Raw genomic sequence first — 16,393 nt, forward strand, 5'->3', positions numbered from 1 at the left:
TGATTAATTGATATTCCAATTTCTGTCAATTTTGTTGACAGGTGGTAGTTATGTTAATAAAGTGCTGTCGATAACATGCCAGGCATTCAAACCCTCCCAATTTTTATCAGATTCTCCCACTTTATCATTATTTTTTTGCAATCTGAGTGTAAAACGTTGCTTATTACACTTTCTTATCATATAATGTCTTGCCCAGTCTCTCCGTTGAACACCCTGTGTTGTGCAGATTCATAAGGCCAGCAGTCTTAATCGATTTAGCAGCTCCAAAAAAGGCAGAGAAGTATTTCTACTTTACAGAATACCAAAAAAATGATGTCAACCCCAGACCCCTCTACAGGCTTGAGCCTTAGGTGCTCATGTGAGCACCTTTTGGCACTAAAAAATACCCCCTATTTTCCTTCAAAAGGGGTTGGAATGTGTGACATGCTGTTGCATTGTTGTGCTGCAAAGATTTTCAGTTGAAAGCATTTGTGTCCAGAAGTTGATGCGAAACTTAGAAAATAGCCCGCACATGTATTACAACTGAAAAGATGCTAACTTATACATTAATTTTAAAAAAGCCCAAAAATGACAACAAATGATGTCAAAAGGTTAGCTTTATTATTCAAAGGGACAACATAATTATGGTCAATCATGTCATTGAATTCTACGTAACACAAGAGACTATCTGGTAAATAAATAAAAAAAATAACTACGCTTATTCTTCATGTAATTTCCTAATTAGAAAGCAAAGTCAACACAAATGCCAGTTTTACATTTCTTGGAAGTTTTAATTAAATAACTGGGCAAAGACTGATTCACACCCATAAAATTATGTTCCTTCAGGCTGCAAAAGCTGGTACCATCGTTTTCATCTAAGTGTGGACACATGACAGAAAAACATGTTTTTTTGAACATTCAGTTTGGCAGCCATTAAGCAAATAGTTGAAACTTTTGCTTGCGATAGTTTGAAAGTATTTGAAGCATACTTTATCAAATTCGGGTCAATTTCTTAGAAAAAGTCCTTGACGTCCAGTCTTGCCGCCATCCTAGGAAAACTAGCATGAGCATCTCTCAAACTTCGAATGACTGAAGACAAAACTTGTCACATTTGCAGCCAATTAGAGCATGTTTCCTGTCACGTGTCCATGCTTAGACAAAAATGTTGGTAGCGGGGTAGATACCAAGGCCGGTACATTTTATATTTGATCCACGAAAGGAAATTCTAATGATGACAGGGATGGTTCTCTCACAGTAGGGAGGAACATCATTAATTTTCCAAGGAAATAAAAAGAGGATCACAATGATAGCTAAAATGGCACTAAAAAGAAACCAAGGATGAGAAAACAAGTGACAACAGCTGCTACGTAAATCGTGTCTGTTCACATATGTGATTGAAGCGACTGTGGGAGAAAGCAAAAAAAAATAATCATTAAGGGTAATTTCTACAGTTTTATACCAAGAAACCTAAAAGAAACACACAACTTGAATAATTTATTAACATTAAATTAAAACATGAAGACGGTTTTTGTTAGTGTCTGACAGGATAGACCTGTGGACAGAGGAGAGGGTGCATTAATCAATTAAAGAAATCATGCTTTTGGGACAGGACACAATGGGTTAAACATAAAATCTTGTAATGCAAACTATTACAAGTCATTATTACCTTGCATGAAGAGGTTTGGTTCTTTGTGTCCGACAGTTTTTCCCCCAATAGCAATCAGTTCGGGAATGGACAGAATCTGTACAGAAACATTACCGCACAACTCATTAGCACTCCCAGTACCAAAGACTCTAGCACATGTAAGTCTCCCGTGCTCTTACGATGCTTAGTTTGGGGATCTTTTTTCATGCCTGACAAAAATATACGATTAGTTACTTGTAGGTAAGTCCCCTATCGCCCTACTGGAATTTGAGACTAACCAGGCAATTGATCCCTAGGAATGTCCCGCCGGAACTGATAGGCAAGTTCCTGAATATTCCGCAATCCACATTTATAGCAGACCACTGAGGAGGAACAAAGGTTATGTGATCTTCCATCTAAGAAAATACAAAATTGAATTTAGTAATTGTCAGCACAAAAATTTAATATGAACAAGTTCCTGCAGTTTGTGGTATGACGGATATTTATGCAGTGATAGTGATTCCTACTTTGAGGGCATTGCTGTGTCTGATGGATTCACTACAATGACCGAAACAAGCAACATCAAGTAAACAGGTTATAGATTACTTGAATTGTGTTGAAAGTTTTCATGGGGACTAGCAAGTCAAAAACACAGCAATGGCATGTGGAAAATACAAATATTATACGGGTGATGCTAGTTGGTGGTCAACTAGAAAGCCTTCGCTACTTTGACCACCAGACACATTTTATAACCTGTACTGTAATTATTTTATCTTGTTTACCATGTGTTGTGACTATCCTTTTCTTTCTATGTTAATGTTATGTAAATAGTGTGAAATAAATCAACCATAAATGAACCATGAACCATGAAAGAAACCATGAATTTAAGACAACCACAAGCTAGCTAGTAGTGACAAACAATGACACTAAGTGGTAGACACATGCTGGTAGTCAATAAACTTAGCACCCCCATTTGAGGTGAACTGTTGTTGTGTGACGGATTATTAGTCGGTGTCTGGCAGGCACTGCAGCCATCAATGGGAGCCTGGCCATTCGCCTCAAACATAAAACTTACCACATATAACAATAAACAATTATTGGATGAGGTTGAGCATGATATCATGAATTATCAAAACCGAGGTTTGTGTTATCTGCCGAAGCCGAAGGCTCTCGACCAATCAGATTTTTCATAGTGAGTCTGATGTATGATTATAATATTTATTATTCAACAAGCATGTTTTGGACATGACATGATACATGTAGATAGTCAACGAAATGCAACACACCGAATTGGCTATAATCATCTTATATCCAAGAAGTGCAAGTGGAATATTTTGTTTTGTTAAAAATGCCCACAAGTTATGGCTAAAGCTGCCTTTTTGTCTTTATGGTTTGTTTTGTATTTTTCAAATACATTTTCTTTGTTTTTCTTTGAATTGACTGTATCTATGCTAATGTCAATATCTAGCAGGGACAAAACACAGGTTACAGGACATTTTTTTTACCGATACAGAAAGAATCCTTAACATTCATAAAGCCAATCACACCTCAAATGCCCTCCACCCCCTCCCCTAGGCCTAATGTTAGCATTGGTTAATGGTTATAGGTTTTTTTCTGTATTTGTAAAGCAATGACTTGTGATCTGTGACCTGTGTTTTGTACCTGCCCATCAATATCCCTTTAAGATCAATAAAACAAAAACAATTAATATTGAGGCATAAAGAGTGCTGTCCAAACGGCAACACCACTACTCCACTACAAGAATTGTTTTACTCCCTGATCTAGGTATAACCAACCAATTGTTCTGTATTCCTTGGAGTCCAACTTCTCCAGACACTTTTGTAACAAGTCTTCTTTGCTTACGGTTTGTTCCGTCAGATAATCCTGTTGATTACAAAGGCAAAAGGCCAAATCTCAAAAAAACTCCTAGTTTATAAAAAGGAATGGAATTGTGCTTGCACGACTCCCAGACCCCCTTACAAGATACAATTAAACCCCAATAAATTGATCCTACATGTACAATCATGTAGCTTCACTTCGGAGGGGAAAAATAGTCTTTTGGAGAATTTTTAACTTCAATGTCAAAATTACAAAAAAAGTTACAATTCGACAGTGTATGCTTATTAAAACGAAAGTCTAAAAAACCCAGAAAACTCTCCAAAATGAGCAAAAAATTGGAACACCGCACCCTAATGCAGCATACATGTACGCATTCATGAACATCTTAAATTACTTAATTCTCACCTTCAGGATTTGGGATTCATGTAAGTTGTTGTTGATCAATAATGCAAGGTTGTTTTCACTCAATTGAAAATCTAATACATAAAAATAAAATAAAATTAATTAAAATTAAAAGTAGGAGCAAATAAAGGTAGTGATACTATTAAAGGTTATTTTATTGTAACCCATTTAAAGTTAATAAAATAAATAAAATAAGGAATGACCTAAAATGATCTAAAATGACCTAAAATGACCTACTCATTTTAGGTCATTTTAGATACCGTTGTACCTCATTTTAGGTCATTTTAAGTCATTTCTCATCTTAGCAACTACGCTGAAATCAAAGAACATGTACCTGCAAACTTATTAAGACATCCCAGACAACCAGTCTTTTGACATCCCCACAACATGTGACAGAAGTACTTGGAACAAATTGTACCTTAAAGAAAAACAAAACAATTACATATTTTCAAAGACTTCATAAATTATGACAGCATAAGTTCACTTGAAAAAGTGTTTTTATTGTTGATAAATCAGTCCTAGAAAGTCACCACAGATTTAATCGGATAAATGTAAATGAGGCATTGAAAAATGACCTTTAAGTTAGCCCAACTAAGAATTGAGTACCGTATTTATTCAAATGAGCACCTAACCTCGAATAAGCGGCCACTCCCAAGGTCCAAAAATTTAATAAGTGCCCAGGGCAATTATTAATTGAATACATAATTATGGTAAATCATCACTTTTCCTTTACAAAGTCATGGTCTGGCAATTAGAGTAAAGCGACCCACGTTGACTGGATACAACTTTCCTACCTGCTCAATAAACAATTTACATATATTATAGTCAGCTTTACCCTGTAGGTCTAGAGTGCGTCAATAAACTTTCTTTTGCAAGAACAGGTCTCTCAAAGGTCTACAGACAGACCTCTGATACATGTAGCAGAGAATAATAAGTTCTTTATTTATGACCTCACCATATTAACATATCTTTACAACTATGGAGAGATGAAATTCTTGTTTTAACACTGACTTGGGGATACATCAAGCTATGATATTAGTATGATTGTATCAGCCATGAAACACAGAAAATATATGACACCTACCGGTTTCTCTGTTGCTTAATTAAATTGTGACAGTATGACGCAGTTAAACTCATCGTGACCAACCCTAATGTACTGAACTGGACAATGCTGGCACACACTGTCTAGAGTTTAACTTAGCCTAAATTGCATTTAAATAGCCACATTTATGAGTTATAAAGGTTTGAATTGGACCAAACTCCCATACCTGGCCTCACATCCCATCTGGTACTCCGAATTTTTCTGAGTTCCATTTGGGTGTCACATAATTGTGTCTTTAAGGCTTGGTTAGACTTGAGGATACTTGGAATTTAAAAAAACTGTACTAACCACTTTGATGGAGTTTCTTGCTGAATTGGGTAAAATCAAAGTATCAAAATAACAAGTTGAATGAGTGGTCCAATGGTTTTGATCTAAGCAGGTAACCAAGACTCGTGCCAGGCACAAAGCTTTAAACATGATTATTACAACATTATATATGATACATTTGAAATTCTTGGGTTGTCAAGGGCAGTATCTCCACAGTCAACCCTGTTTTATACATGTAAGTAGGGCTAACAGCAAGAGTGGCATAATTAAGAGGAATGTAAAAAGCTTTTAAAAATTTCTATGCTGGTTATCTATTGCCTGATTGTTCTGACTTATTGCTGTGCACACCTTTCTTCCAAACTGTGAAGCAAAATGTTGTTTTTGTCTTTATATGATGACTTACATTTCTGTGGAGGGATAGTCTCTAAAGGAGTTGTGCCAGACCAGGTCTTCGGCATGGGCTGGACGCAGCACTGGCATAATGCATGCTCTTGATCCGGTGTACATGTGTAATCTGGAGGCACTCTGCAACTTGCTGTACCTACTGGTAATACAAAGTCCTTCCATGAGCAATAACTGAGTATTTTTCAGGAAAAATTATTAACCCTTTGACGACTAATTACCAGCCTAAACCGCCCAGATTTAGTATTTTACTCTGTCTAACCCCAGACAATTTTACTCGTCAATAGGGAACCCCCAGGAGTCAATGGGTTAAATGGCCTAGGGTCCTCTGAGAATAATAATTTATGATTATAGCAGAAAACAAAATCAATGCATAAGTTGCGGATTATTGTAGCTCAGAAACTTTGACTTCTATAATGAAATCTTAACCAAATACCTTACTATGGCCAAATTATAACCATGAACACCTTTCTAACCTCTGACCTGGGCTCTGTTTCTAAAAAGCCACAGAAACTTTTCAAGCCTGGAAAGTGATTTGTGAAACTCTGCTTATTATGAAATATGGATCTTTGACCATGTTTTCAAGACCTCAGAGAAAGAAACATTTTCCTTCTGAAGATACAAAGTGTTTAACATGTATAACTGATTAGAGTGTAATGTGAAGTGCTAGTTTTCTACCCCATATGAACCATGTGAGCGTTAGCCCTACTGATGGAAATGGGCCCACACAGGGACAGAGAAAAACTTTGACCAGGGTGGGAATTGAACCCACGACCTTCGGGTTAGATCACCGCTGCTCTACCGACTGAGCCACAAGATCAGAAAGGAGCAGGCCATGGGAACTGAAGATGTTAAAGCCACGGCAATGAACATGTACAAGTACAAGGAAGGGTTACGTTTTTGCAAACGTTGGCCGTGTAGCACTTATATTTCAACAGACTTAACTGATTAGAGTGTAATGTGAAGTGATGTCAACCAATCCTCCCCTGGTCTGTTAAGTCATCTGTCTAATCAACTCCAATAAAAAAATTGCCTAGTACATACTTTGGAGTTAAGAGTAAAGAACTGTAAATGCTACAAAACTTAATTACCTTGTCAGAGCATGTAAAGTGCAGGTTGCAGTTTGCAGGTTAGGGACGCACATCATTTCTTTACCGTGACTGAAACAACCCAAACCTCTACAAAAAAACTAGAAACTTTAAGGTAACCTTAAACATTATGTAAAGCATACTGTTTAGGCCTAATGTTAGCATTAGTAAAGGTTTGGGTTGTTTCAGCTATGATGAAACAAAGATCTGCAGCCTGCAGTTCACACTCTTCATTACATTGTTGTGCAGTTCAGCTTAGCACGGCTTCCAATTATGAGAGAAAAATTAGTGGTATTTATATTTACCTGGAAAACCCCCATCAAACCATAGACTCTCTTAAGTCTAATATATGCAGTGTGTCAAACTATGGATTTGAAATTACAGTGTGTACAAATGCCTTCAAAAAGACAAGAAATCAGAGAGATTTACAAAAGCTGTTGTCTCACATCAATGGCAGAAACTTCAATGTATTAATCTTATTTTTAAGAACTTATTAATAATTATTCATGAGCCTGACAGCCTATCATGAATAGCACCTGCCAATAAAACGTCATGTGCATGGGCTTTAAACCAAATAAAACACTCCTCCTTAGAATTTTTCATATATTAGAAAATAGTAATGAGGCCCGGCTTGTTTTTCGTGTATGCTAATATAATTATTCCTCTCACAATTTGAACCTTGTTTAGACTCCAGAGGGACACGCCTTTTTTGGAATGTCTATGAAGCCGGTCAAAAAACTCGCACATCATGTTTCATTAAATCTAAAACCACTTGGTTTTGCCTCGTGGTTTTAAACCCGATAACACACTCCTGGTCATCTATTAAACAGTAAAAAAGAGTCTTTAATTATAGTCACCGTTTGACAAAATAAGACCACTTTGAGTAAAGGAAACTTCAGAAAATGGCTTTACAAATGTACCTTCACTCGCACTGGCAGCACTGGTTGCTGGAGAAAGAGAAGGAGTGATGTATCCAGGACACAACCTGCAGTTTGTGGGAATTGGCCTGGAATATTTAAAAAAATAGGAAAAAAACCCTATTGACTCAGCATCTTGCTCTTAGAGGAACCTGAAAACAGGGACAAAAGGACATTTAAAATAATAGGCCATTTGCGAGTTGATATCTGCCTCCTCTTCAAAGCGAGTCCGAGTGCAAAGTTTTTGTCATGGCAATTAGTTCTACTCTATATATAAATGAAAACTAATTTTCATAAGAAAAACTTCGCACTTAGACTCATTTTGAAGAGGGAGCAGACATGAACTCGGAAATGGCCTATTCCATCTTCCATTTCTAAACTTGAAACAGTTTTGCCTCTAAGTGCTTCCACAAATTTGTTGTATTTTTCCACTGAAATGTAATGAACAAAATAATTATATTTTGACAGTACACAAGTTTTTTTCTGTAATATTTTCAGCAGCCTTACAAGTACATAGTTTATGCATTAATTTTTTTTGGCTTTCAAGAAAGGATTTACCTCAGCTAAGCTTGATTTCTACTTTCACTTGCAAATATTTCCAAGTTCACTTTTTATCCACAGGAACAGTACAATAATAATAAAATTCTATTTGGACGGGACTCCTGGCCTAATACATTTTGAGATTTACGAACTTACCTTGACGAGGCAAACCCAAAGAAACTCCCAAAAGAAGCAGGTTCTGCTATAGCTATAATTCTCGGACTTCTGAAAAAAAAAACCAATATGCATGTACTAATTAACAACAATGAAACTGCTACGTAAAAAGTTCCCAACTTTGAGTCTGGGATTTAGTAGAAGGATCACTTTTAAAAGAAGGCCTGACACTGCTTTTGACAGATCCCCCCCAAAAAAATGGACCATTCCACTTGACTTTCAACTGGGATTTCAGAAAAATTATTAAATTAATTAATGTTGCCTTAAAGGCAACAGCGAAGGTAGTCAAGTTCCTGTGTATCTGATCCATGGATCAGAGCTCAGACCAAGTGGCCAGTGGATATTTTCACATGGTGACTATTTTGAGTCCCGAGGGACAAAAAACTTTTGTTTTGCACCCTATGAACTTGCTACCAGTCACATCAACTAGAGGCTTGGGGTACAATCTCTGTTGTCTTTGACCAACATGGACACCGGTGTCTAAGGTCCATTAGCTTCCTCAGTGCTTCAGGCTGGATGTTTTGTGCCGTGCACAGTCTATCTGGAGCCAATTCTGCTGATTTCTTTTAGTCACTTTATGACAACCCAAGAAACATTATCACCACTGTATAATAGAAAAAAAGCAATATATATTATATATACGTTGAATCTTCGTCATCCTCAAGGTAATCACTGTCCTCATGACCTTCGTCGTCATCTTCGCTGTCATATTCAGAATCTTCATCATTATCAGCATCGTCATAATCATCTAATGAGGAGCCAAAAGAACTAGATCTTCTTCCACGTTTTGGTCTGAGCTGCATTTCCAAAAATTGAGAATAAATCAAAATAACATTTATAACTTTAGATGTTCAGGATTTTGTTGTTATTCTAAAAAACAATATCAGAAATCATTCGTTTGATATACATTGACATGTTTTACTTCTCCCTGACACCTACCATTTCCTCAGTAATTTTATTCCTAGAATCCATTTCTTTCATTTCCTCATCTGATCGGCACCTTTCTAAAGCCAGTTGGAAAAGAAATTATCAAAATTTTTAATGTTTCTGATCAACATAATAATAATATCTGACCTGCTAATCGCCCTTTCTCGCAGTCGGAGACTGAATTACTAAGGGCGCAGCTCAACGAGGTTGGACCGAAGGAGCTGTGCTGCCGGCTAGGCGCTCGGCCCCTGAACACGACCCATGTATGACCTCGGAGCACAGCACCACAGCCTGATGGAATAGGCCGGGAGTCGATTTTGATGAGGGGGAAAACCGGAGAACCCGGAGAAAAACCCTCGGAGTCAGATTGAGATTGACTGAAACTCAGCCCACATACGACCCAAGGCCAGAGTTGAACCCGGGTCGCAGAGGTAGGAGGCACGATTGATGACCACTAAACCACCGTGACTTTTCATCCTTTTCACTTCCATAATCTAATTGCTAAAATAATTGAACTGAATATCACAACAACAACAAAATGATAGAAGAATGAATAACCGTCTTATTAACTTGCCTGGGTGTTCTTTAAGGAAAGCCTCCACAAGATTGTTGACTATATGATTTTTGCTTATTCTTTTAACTCTTTTCCGACACTAAAAAAGCCAAGAAAGAACTACATGTAGGCAAAATTTTCATTCCACTCCCAGTGAAATACAATGAGCCACTATCAAAAATACCATAATACTCTTTGTTTGCTCTCGAAAACTTTGCATAAGCATTGTTTCCAGTTCTCTTTGGACCATTGTAAGTCCCAAGAGAAAAATAATACACATGTAAAACAATGCTTATGTTATTTTTGATAGTGGCTAATAGATTTACTGTATCTTTTAAAGCCCATCATGGTTGACCAATTTTTTGCTGGTCATATTCGACAATAATTAACCCACAAGCCCTGGGACTGATACTTAATATTAATAGATTTTGAATTCTGTCTAACGGCAGAGCTGCAAAATATTCTGGTGTATTCTCTCATTTACAAAATAAATACCTATTGACTTAAACCGTTTCTCCTTGTCCATCTTTACTTACAACACAAGCAAGAAAACATACAGTAGAAGTTTCAAGTTGTATGGCATCCCCAAAACGTTTGGCCACTTCAACCAATACAACAATACTATTATGCAGTTAAATGCAGTCTAACAAAGTTAACAACAGATAGTGGTAGTGGTATGGGCTGGCCAATCATCAAAGAGCAGTAAGCGGTGTTTGACACAGCCACATGCTCATTCAGTCCCTTAAACACATGGAAATTGAACGGCCATTTTTCCAGCCACTTTGTGCAATGCTTGTCCAGTTGGCCTTTTGCTTCTCCCCCCCACCCCCTTCCTCCCTACTTCCACTGTTTATCAGTGTGACGGTTCCCTGGATGCCTGGCATATGATCTCATGGTGGGGTTGTGGGAATTGCTGGCCATGGGAGCATTCATTGGTCAAGGGGCTGTGGTTGGCTGGCCTCCAGTGGAAGCCTCTGGACATATCCCAGGCACCCTAACTCCATTTAGCCATGCAGTTGTTATTAATAAGTATTATTATTATTATTATTATTATCATTATTATTATTATTAGTATTATTGTAATCACTATTATTATTCATTAGAGCGCATATCAATCGAGTGTCGTAAAACCAAAACCAAAGTAATTACTTTGGCCAATCAAAAAGGACAAAGACAATCCAGTAAACCAATCAAGAGTCGAAGTAATTACACACGTAGCCGACGCAAAGCGTGGGGAAATGTGCACGTGTGAGCCACAATTTGGTTTTGGTTTCACTTCTGATTGGTTGAAAAAGTGGCACGAGAACCAATCACTGAGTGAAGTAATTTGCAAAACCAAAAGGAATTCACTAATTAAAAAACTTGAAAACCGCTCTATTTAATGATTATTCCACGGGAGCACGCTGGATGTGAAGTGATAGATAACCAATGAGGCGCATAGTGCCAAGTTGGTTATAATCATTTTATATCCAGCAAGCCTGAGTAGATTAATTGTTTATTAAAAACTCCAGGATGAACAACTCTTCCACTAAAGCATCGATTTCTGCCTTGGTCAATTCCAGTCCAAAACGCCTTTTGTTGGCTATTTTTTCTCAAAGCTGTAAAAACGTTTTCAGCTCGCTTTATTAGTGACGCGTTCCTTGACCATATTAGGTACAGCAGGTATATGAACTAATACCCTGTGTCCAGCAAGCTAATGCAAATGCTGGAAATCTGATAACCGTGGTTCATTTTTTCTTGGTATATCCATGTAGAAAATGCACAATAAACAATGAGACTCACTGACTTAAAGGAGCAGTATGACTTACACTGGGACAATCACTGGAGCGATCCATCCATTGTGAATAACACGCTGCACAAAATGAGTGAATACATGGCTGAAGACTAAGAAAAAAATACTTTGATTTGATATTGGTAGTAAAGATGCAGCAATGTTCAATTCAAATAAATTAGAGACAGAATACTTAAGTGACCAAGTGGTTTTGGAGCCAATGTTCACAGGAAAGTATTATGCAATTGCACAATAATGCTTTGTCTCAGGGTTTTGCCAAAGTGTGCAACCAAAAAACCCTGGGGGGAGGGTGTAACTCACATATGAAAGGTGCAGGGATGCTTGTCATCTCACATAGCGGTGTAAATTTCAGATTTTGATCTCAATTCGGGTGTTTTGGGCAAAAACACCATCATGTAGCCATGAAGGTCTCGTTTAGGGTTGTACGCAAAGAAATATAAAAATATAAATTTAATATGTTGTAAATGAGGTCTCTTTAAGGTATTAAAAAAGCCTGGGCCATGCCCAGATTGGCCTCCGTTAGGGGTTTAATTCAAAATTTCCCATGAGCATCCCCACCCTTGATATGCAAAGTCCCCCCCACCCAGGGATCTAAACTACAAGTCTCATTTCACAGGTCAACACTAGAACTCTCTGACAAGGCTACTGATGAACATTTAAGTCAATAGTTTCCCCTAGACTTGAAACAACTTTTTTCTAGAGTTATTACAGTGGGGAGACATTCTTGGTGTTGTTTATTTATCTGTAACCCGTGACCTGTGTTTTAGACTTGCCAGCTTATAGAAGTTTCTCATTTAATTTAGGAGCCACATATTAACCCACTAATTCCTGAGAGGTTTTACTTTGTCTAATGCCAGACAATTTTACTTGTCAACTGAAGGTGTCCTAGAGCGTTTGAGGAGTGGTGGGTTAAGCCGTCATTTATTTACTCCACCTATAACACACATAATTATATTCATCAAATAGTATATGCATGCCATAAATGGTCAATTTAGAAGCATAGCCCACTAAAAATAATATTTAACTGTTTTTCATCTCTGATTTATGGCCTTATACAATAAATAATTTATTGCAACTTTCAATTATTGAACTATACAAAAATCTAGTCTAATAAAATTAATTGTTAAACCTACCTCACACAATCATGAAAGATATCCTTAAAAAAATAATTAAAAGAATGGTTATTGTCAAAATTAATATTTATTTTATGATAATTATAGTGAACATTAATAATTCTGATGACCAACTGGAACTCGGAAAGTTTTGAATCTCAAATAGGGTTTTAACCCACAATCCTCCAAGCTCTATGGTAGCGGGATGTTATAATCACTGTCGCAGAATTATTGAAGAAACTCTCAGAGGTTACGAAGGGTTATCTGTGTGCATAGTCTCCAATGACCATGTTATTCATTATTTTACAAATTCCATAATACATCTTGTTTACCACCCAAAATTTTGCATAATCCTTGTCTGTAATTTCTCCTGGAACATGAAGATATCCCAAGAGAAAATCGAAAACAATGCCTATGCAAATTTTTTTGGGAGTAAACAAGGTGTATTATGGGATTTGAGAAATTAGAGAATTAGATTATCCAGATAGAGTGTGAAGGATAGTAGGTTCAATTCCCACTTTGGGCCATCACTTATTTATTATAAAGATGATCTCCAACCCTTTCCCCTCACAAACCTACGGGTACTTTTGCATTTTACTTTGTTTAATGTCAAACATTTTTACTTGTCAATGGGGAACCTCCCTCATCATCATCATCACATCTTTCTTTACCCTCAGATTTTAGAGTAGCTTGGTGTAGCTAATATCTCTGTAGATTAACCCTTCCCAACCATGATAATTTATACCACAGAGGACAACCACAACAACGGGAACTCCATGCAGGGGTTTCATGAGAAGCTGGTCACCAACATTACACCGCCGTCTGTTTGTCAGAAATATGCCTCTCACTGCCGGCTAATCGGCCTTGATTTTCACTCGAGCCCTTGTAAAACACAACAGTGACTGCCGCTTACATTGATTAGCTCAGTCATTTACTTTAAAAGTTATCAAAACCCATGCCATGAGCTGCTCTTTGCAAATACTCTGTGGACTCTTTTATGTGCTACAAGATTATGAACATTTAAGGGTTGTAAGACGGAGCCTATGGGGACTCCCTGTGGGGCTTATAATGGATCATTATTGACCCATTAAGGGTTTATAATCTATACAGTTGTCATCATAATAGACAAATTCCATCCACTTTGATATGGGCTCCCAATTTTCCCTTCTTCACTTGCTATCATTCTTGACTGCTGGATAACACTTTCTTCAGAATGAACAATTTTTCCAGTCATACAATGTACATTGTACCAAGTCTCAGCATAGTAAAATAAACAAATCTTATTTATCATTGTTACCTGACAGATACTGCAAAGCAAAGTATCTGCAATAGAGTTATGAGCCACCATTTTTGGTTCCTTTTCAACTAAAGTCCCTCTTTCTTCTTCATGCCTCTTTTTTGTAGCTGGCCCTTCATCTGTATCACCAGTCTAACCAAACAATAACAAATACTCAGGATAAATTGTTGCTAAAATCTCATTCATTTCCCAGCAAAAGATGTACCATGAGCTCTAAATGTACCTGCTAATAAACTGGGGAGGTTAAAATGCATTCACATCTACTTGATGCTGAGTGACAAATGAGTGTTTCTTTGCAGGGTCTGCCATTTACTAAAATTAATTACCATTTATCATTTTTTTGGATGAAATAGGTGGAGCAAATTTTAAAAAATTGACAAAGCTAAAGATCTGAGCTAACAAATCTAGGGAACAACTTCCAAAAATGTACAAGACCTAATGGTACTGGCTCCGGCTACAGTATAGATTCCTTCAGATTCCCTAAACTGATACTTACTTGCAAGTGACTGAGGTGTTTAGAATATTACAAGTATATAGCTGGAACAGAAAGAGTGTTTAGCCCTAAATTAAAGGCATTTAGCTCATGCCTCTTACATCTTTTTTCAGGCGCTAGCCACTTACATGTACATGTAATTGAATGCTCAATGACAGTACAATAGCCCTTTTCACGGTTGGTTTTTCTTATTTGCATTACAATGTAATCTAACATGGATGTGAGGCAATTTCAGGTTAAAACTACAAAATAGCCCGAAACTGCCTCACATACATGCTAGATTATATTGTAATGCAAACGAGAAAAACTAACCGTGAAAAGGGCTATTAAAGCACATTCCATTCTTTATTTATCAATTCATGTGCATGAAAAGCGTACCTCACTATGTGGTCTTTTTGAAGAGACATTATCCTCATCTTCAGAGACCTCCTCCTCTAGAAACAATTTGTTGTAATATAATACCTCAGTTAACTGAAACATCCATTTTTTAACGAAATTTATAAAATAATTAGGATAGTATGTGGACTCTCATTTGTCAATAGCTGTGTTTAGATGACAGTACGGAAACACGGCTGTGACATCACACAAATTTTGATTGGTTACATAACATGTATGTATTGTCAGACATGCATTTTGATTGGTTGGTAGGAAACATGAGCGTGTGTCAAGAAAATCTGTTTCAATCAAGAAGTAAGAAAACCAGCATTTTCCTTCATTTGTTGAATTATCTTTGAGAAATATTTTATACAAGCAATAATGGACTTTTTCGGTGTTTCCATAGCCTCATCTCACCTCACGAAGGGAGATGGGAGAATTTGAGACAGTTATGCAAACCTGAGATGCAGTGGAGGGTTTGCATAACGGTCGAATACTCCCCCGAGTCATCATCTAAGTGTATAAATCTAGGTTAAGTCACAAATAACATCATACCTGTATCAATGACATACTCTTGAGTGTTTTCTAGAAGTGATTGGTCTTCCTTTGGGAAAGTCAAATTGTGAAACACAAACGCAATATCTGACAAAAAGAAGTATAAAGTACCATTTTTTTGTTTTGTTTCTCACTGTTGTAAATAACTTTTACTTTTTGTACAAAATCATGACGTACACTATACCTGTGTAGCTTTTCAATAGAGCTAATTATTAAAACAAAAATTTGACACAGTTTCAGCTCAACTCAACATCATGTTCGGATTCACTGTGTTGGCTCTTTTCCCCCGAAATTCCACTTAATTCCTCCTCAAGGCTCAGCTCGACTGACCAGCTGTTTTGTGCGCCCGCGCTCCTTCACGCACACCATGGCCAATTGTATTTTCCACCAATCAGAAAGTTGCCTGCCTGCCAAGTACAAAATACAATTGTGACAGGTGCTACATCACAGACAAACGATGCTGACCAGTGAGCCAGCCGTTCATAATATTTGGGAGTTGGATGTTAACCGCATTCGCAAAATGGCTGGTACTCGAGCCTACCTTTGATAGTACCAATATAATGTCAGTACTACTTCAGTCCTTTAAAGGGGAATGTCCTGACACTAGGTACAAGTTATTGATAAAAACCTCAGTCTTCACACACCACCAACAATGATCAACATACAGCTGTACTGTACCACTTTCGGGGTGATCCTTCCGATGAACAATTTGTACGTGATCCTTGTGGTTTAGTTGAATTTTCTGTTTGCAATTAAAAAACACAAAAACTCAACAGTGACTTAAATATAATTAAATATAATTTAACTCAGTTAACGACTGAGAGCTCGTATTCTCAGTGCTTGGCATAGCATTGGCATTTATGGGTGCATGGCATCATGGTCTGCTGGTAGGCCATTAGAGTTCTAGCATTCCCCCTTGTGGCGTTACTGTTTTGGGTGTGATTGCAGGGCATTC

General features: G+C 37.3%; 1 protein-coding gene across 1 annotated transcript in view; it reads right to left on the minus strand.

Annotated features, from left to right (window-relative positions):
* Positions 1–578: 578 nt before the first annotated feature.
* LOC138045267 (E3 ubiquitin-protein ligase CHFR-like) overlaps positions 579–16,393 on the minus strand; it is a 17,609-nt gene continuing 1,794 nt past the window's right edge. The window contains exons 4-21 of the mRNA XM_068891705.1: positions 16,117–16,180; positions 15,439–15,525; positions 14,887–14,942; positions 14,016–14,147; positions 12,740–12,762; positions 11,623–11,698; positions 9,836–9,914; positions 9,274–9,338; positions 8,977–9,131; positions 8,317–8,385; positions 7,624–7,709; positions 5,617–5,757; positions 4,179–4,262; positions 3,848–3,918; positions 3,400–3,487; positions 1,903–2,019; positions 1,646–1,721; positions 579–1,382 (exon numbers count right to left, since the gene is read on the minus strand). Coding sequence (XP_068747806.1) covers positions 1,343–1,382; positions 1,646–1,721; positions 1,903–2,019; positions 3,400–3,487; positions 3,848–3,918; positions 4,179–4,262; positions 5,617–5,757; positions 7,624–7,709; positions 8,317–8,385; positions 8,977–9,131; positions 9,274–9,338; positions 9,836–9,914; positions 11,623–11,698; positions 12,740–12,762; positions 14,016–14,147; positions 14,887–14,942; positions 15,439–15,525; positions 16,117–16,180 — 1,509 coding nt within the window. The 3' untranslated portion in view covers positions 579–1,342. The remainder of the gene's footprint in view (positions 1,383–1,645; positions 1,722–1,902; positions 2,020–3,399; positions 3,488–3,847; positions 3,919–4,178; positions 4,263–5,616; positions 5,758–7,623; positions 7,710–8,316; positions 8,386–8,976; positions 9,132–9,273; positions 9,339–9,835; positions 9,915–11,622; positions 11,699–12,739; positions 12,763–14,015; positions 14,148–14,886; positions 14,943–15,438; positions 15,526–16,116; positions 16,181–16,393) is intronic.

Source organism: Montipora capricornis, chromosome 4 (genome assembly GCF_036669925.1).
Source record: "Montipora capricornis isolate CH-2021 chromosome 4, ASM3666992v2, whole genome shotgun sequence".
NCBI lineage: Eukaryota > Metazoa > Cnidaria > Anthozoa > Scleractinia > Acroporidae > Montipora > Montipora capricornis.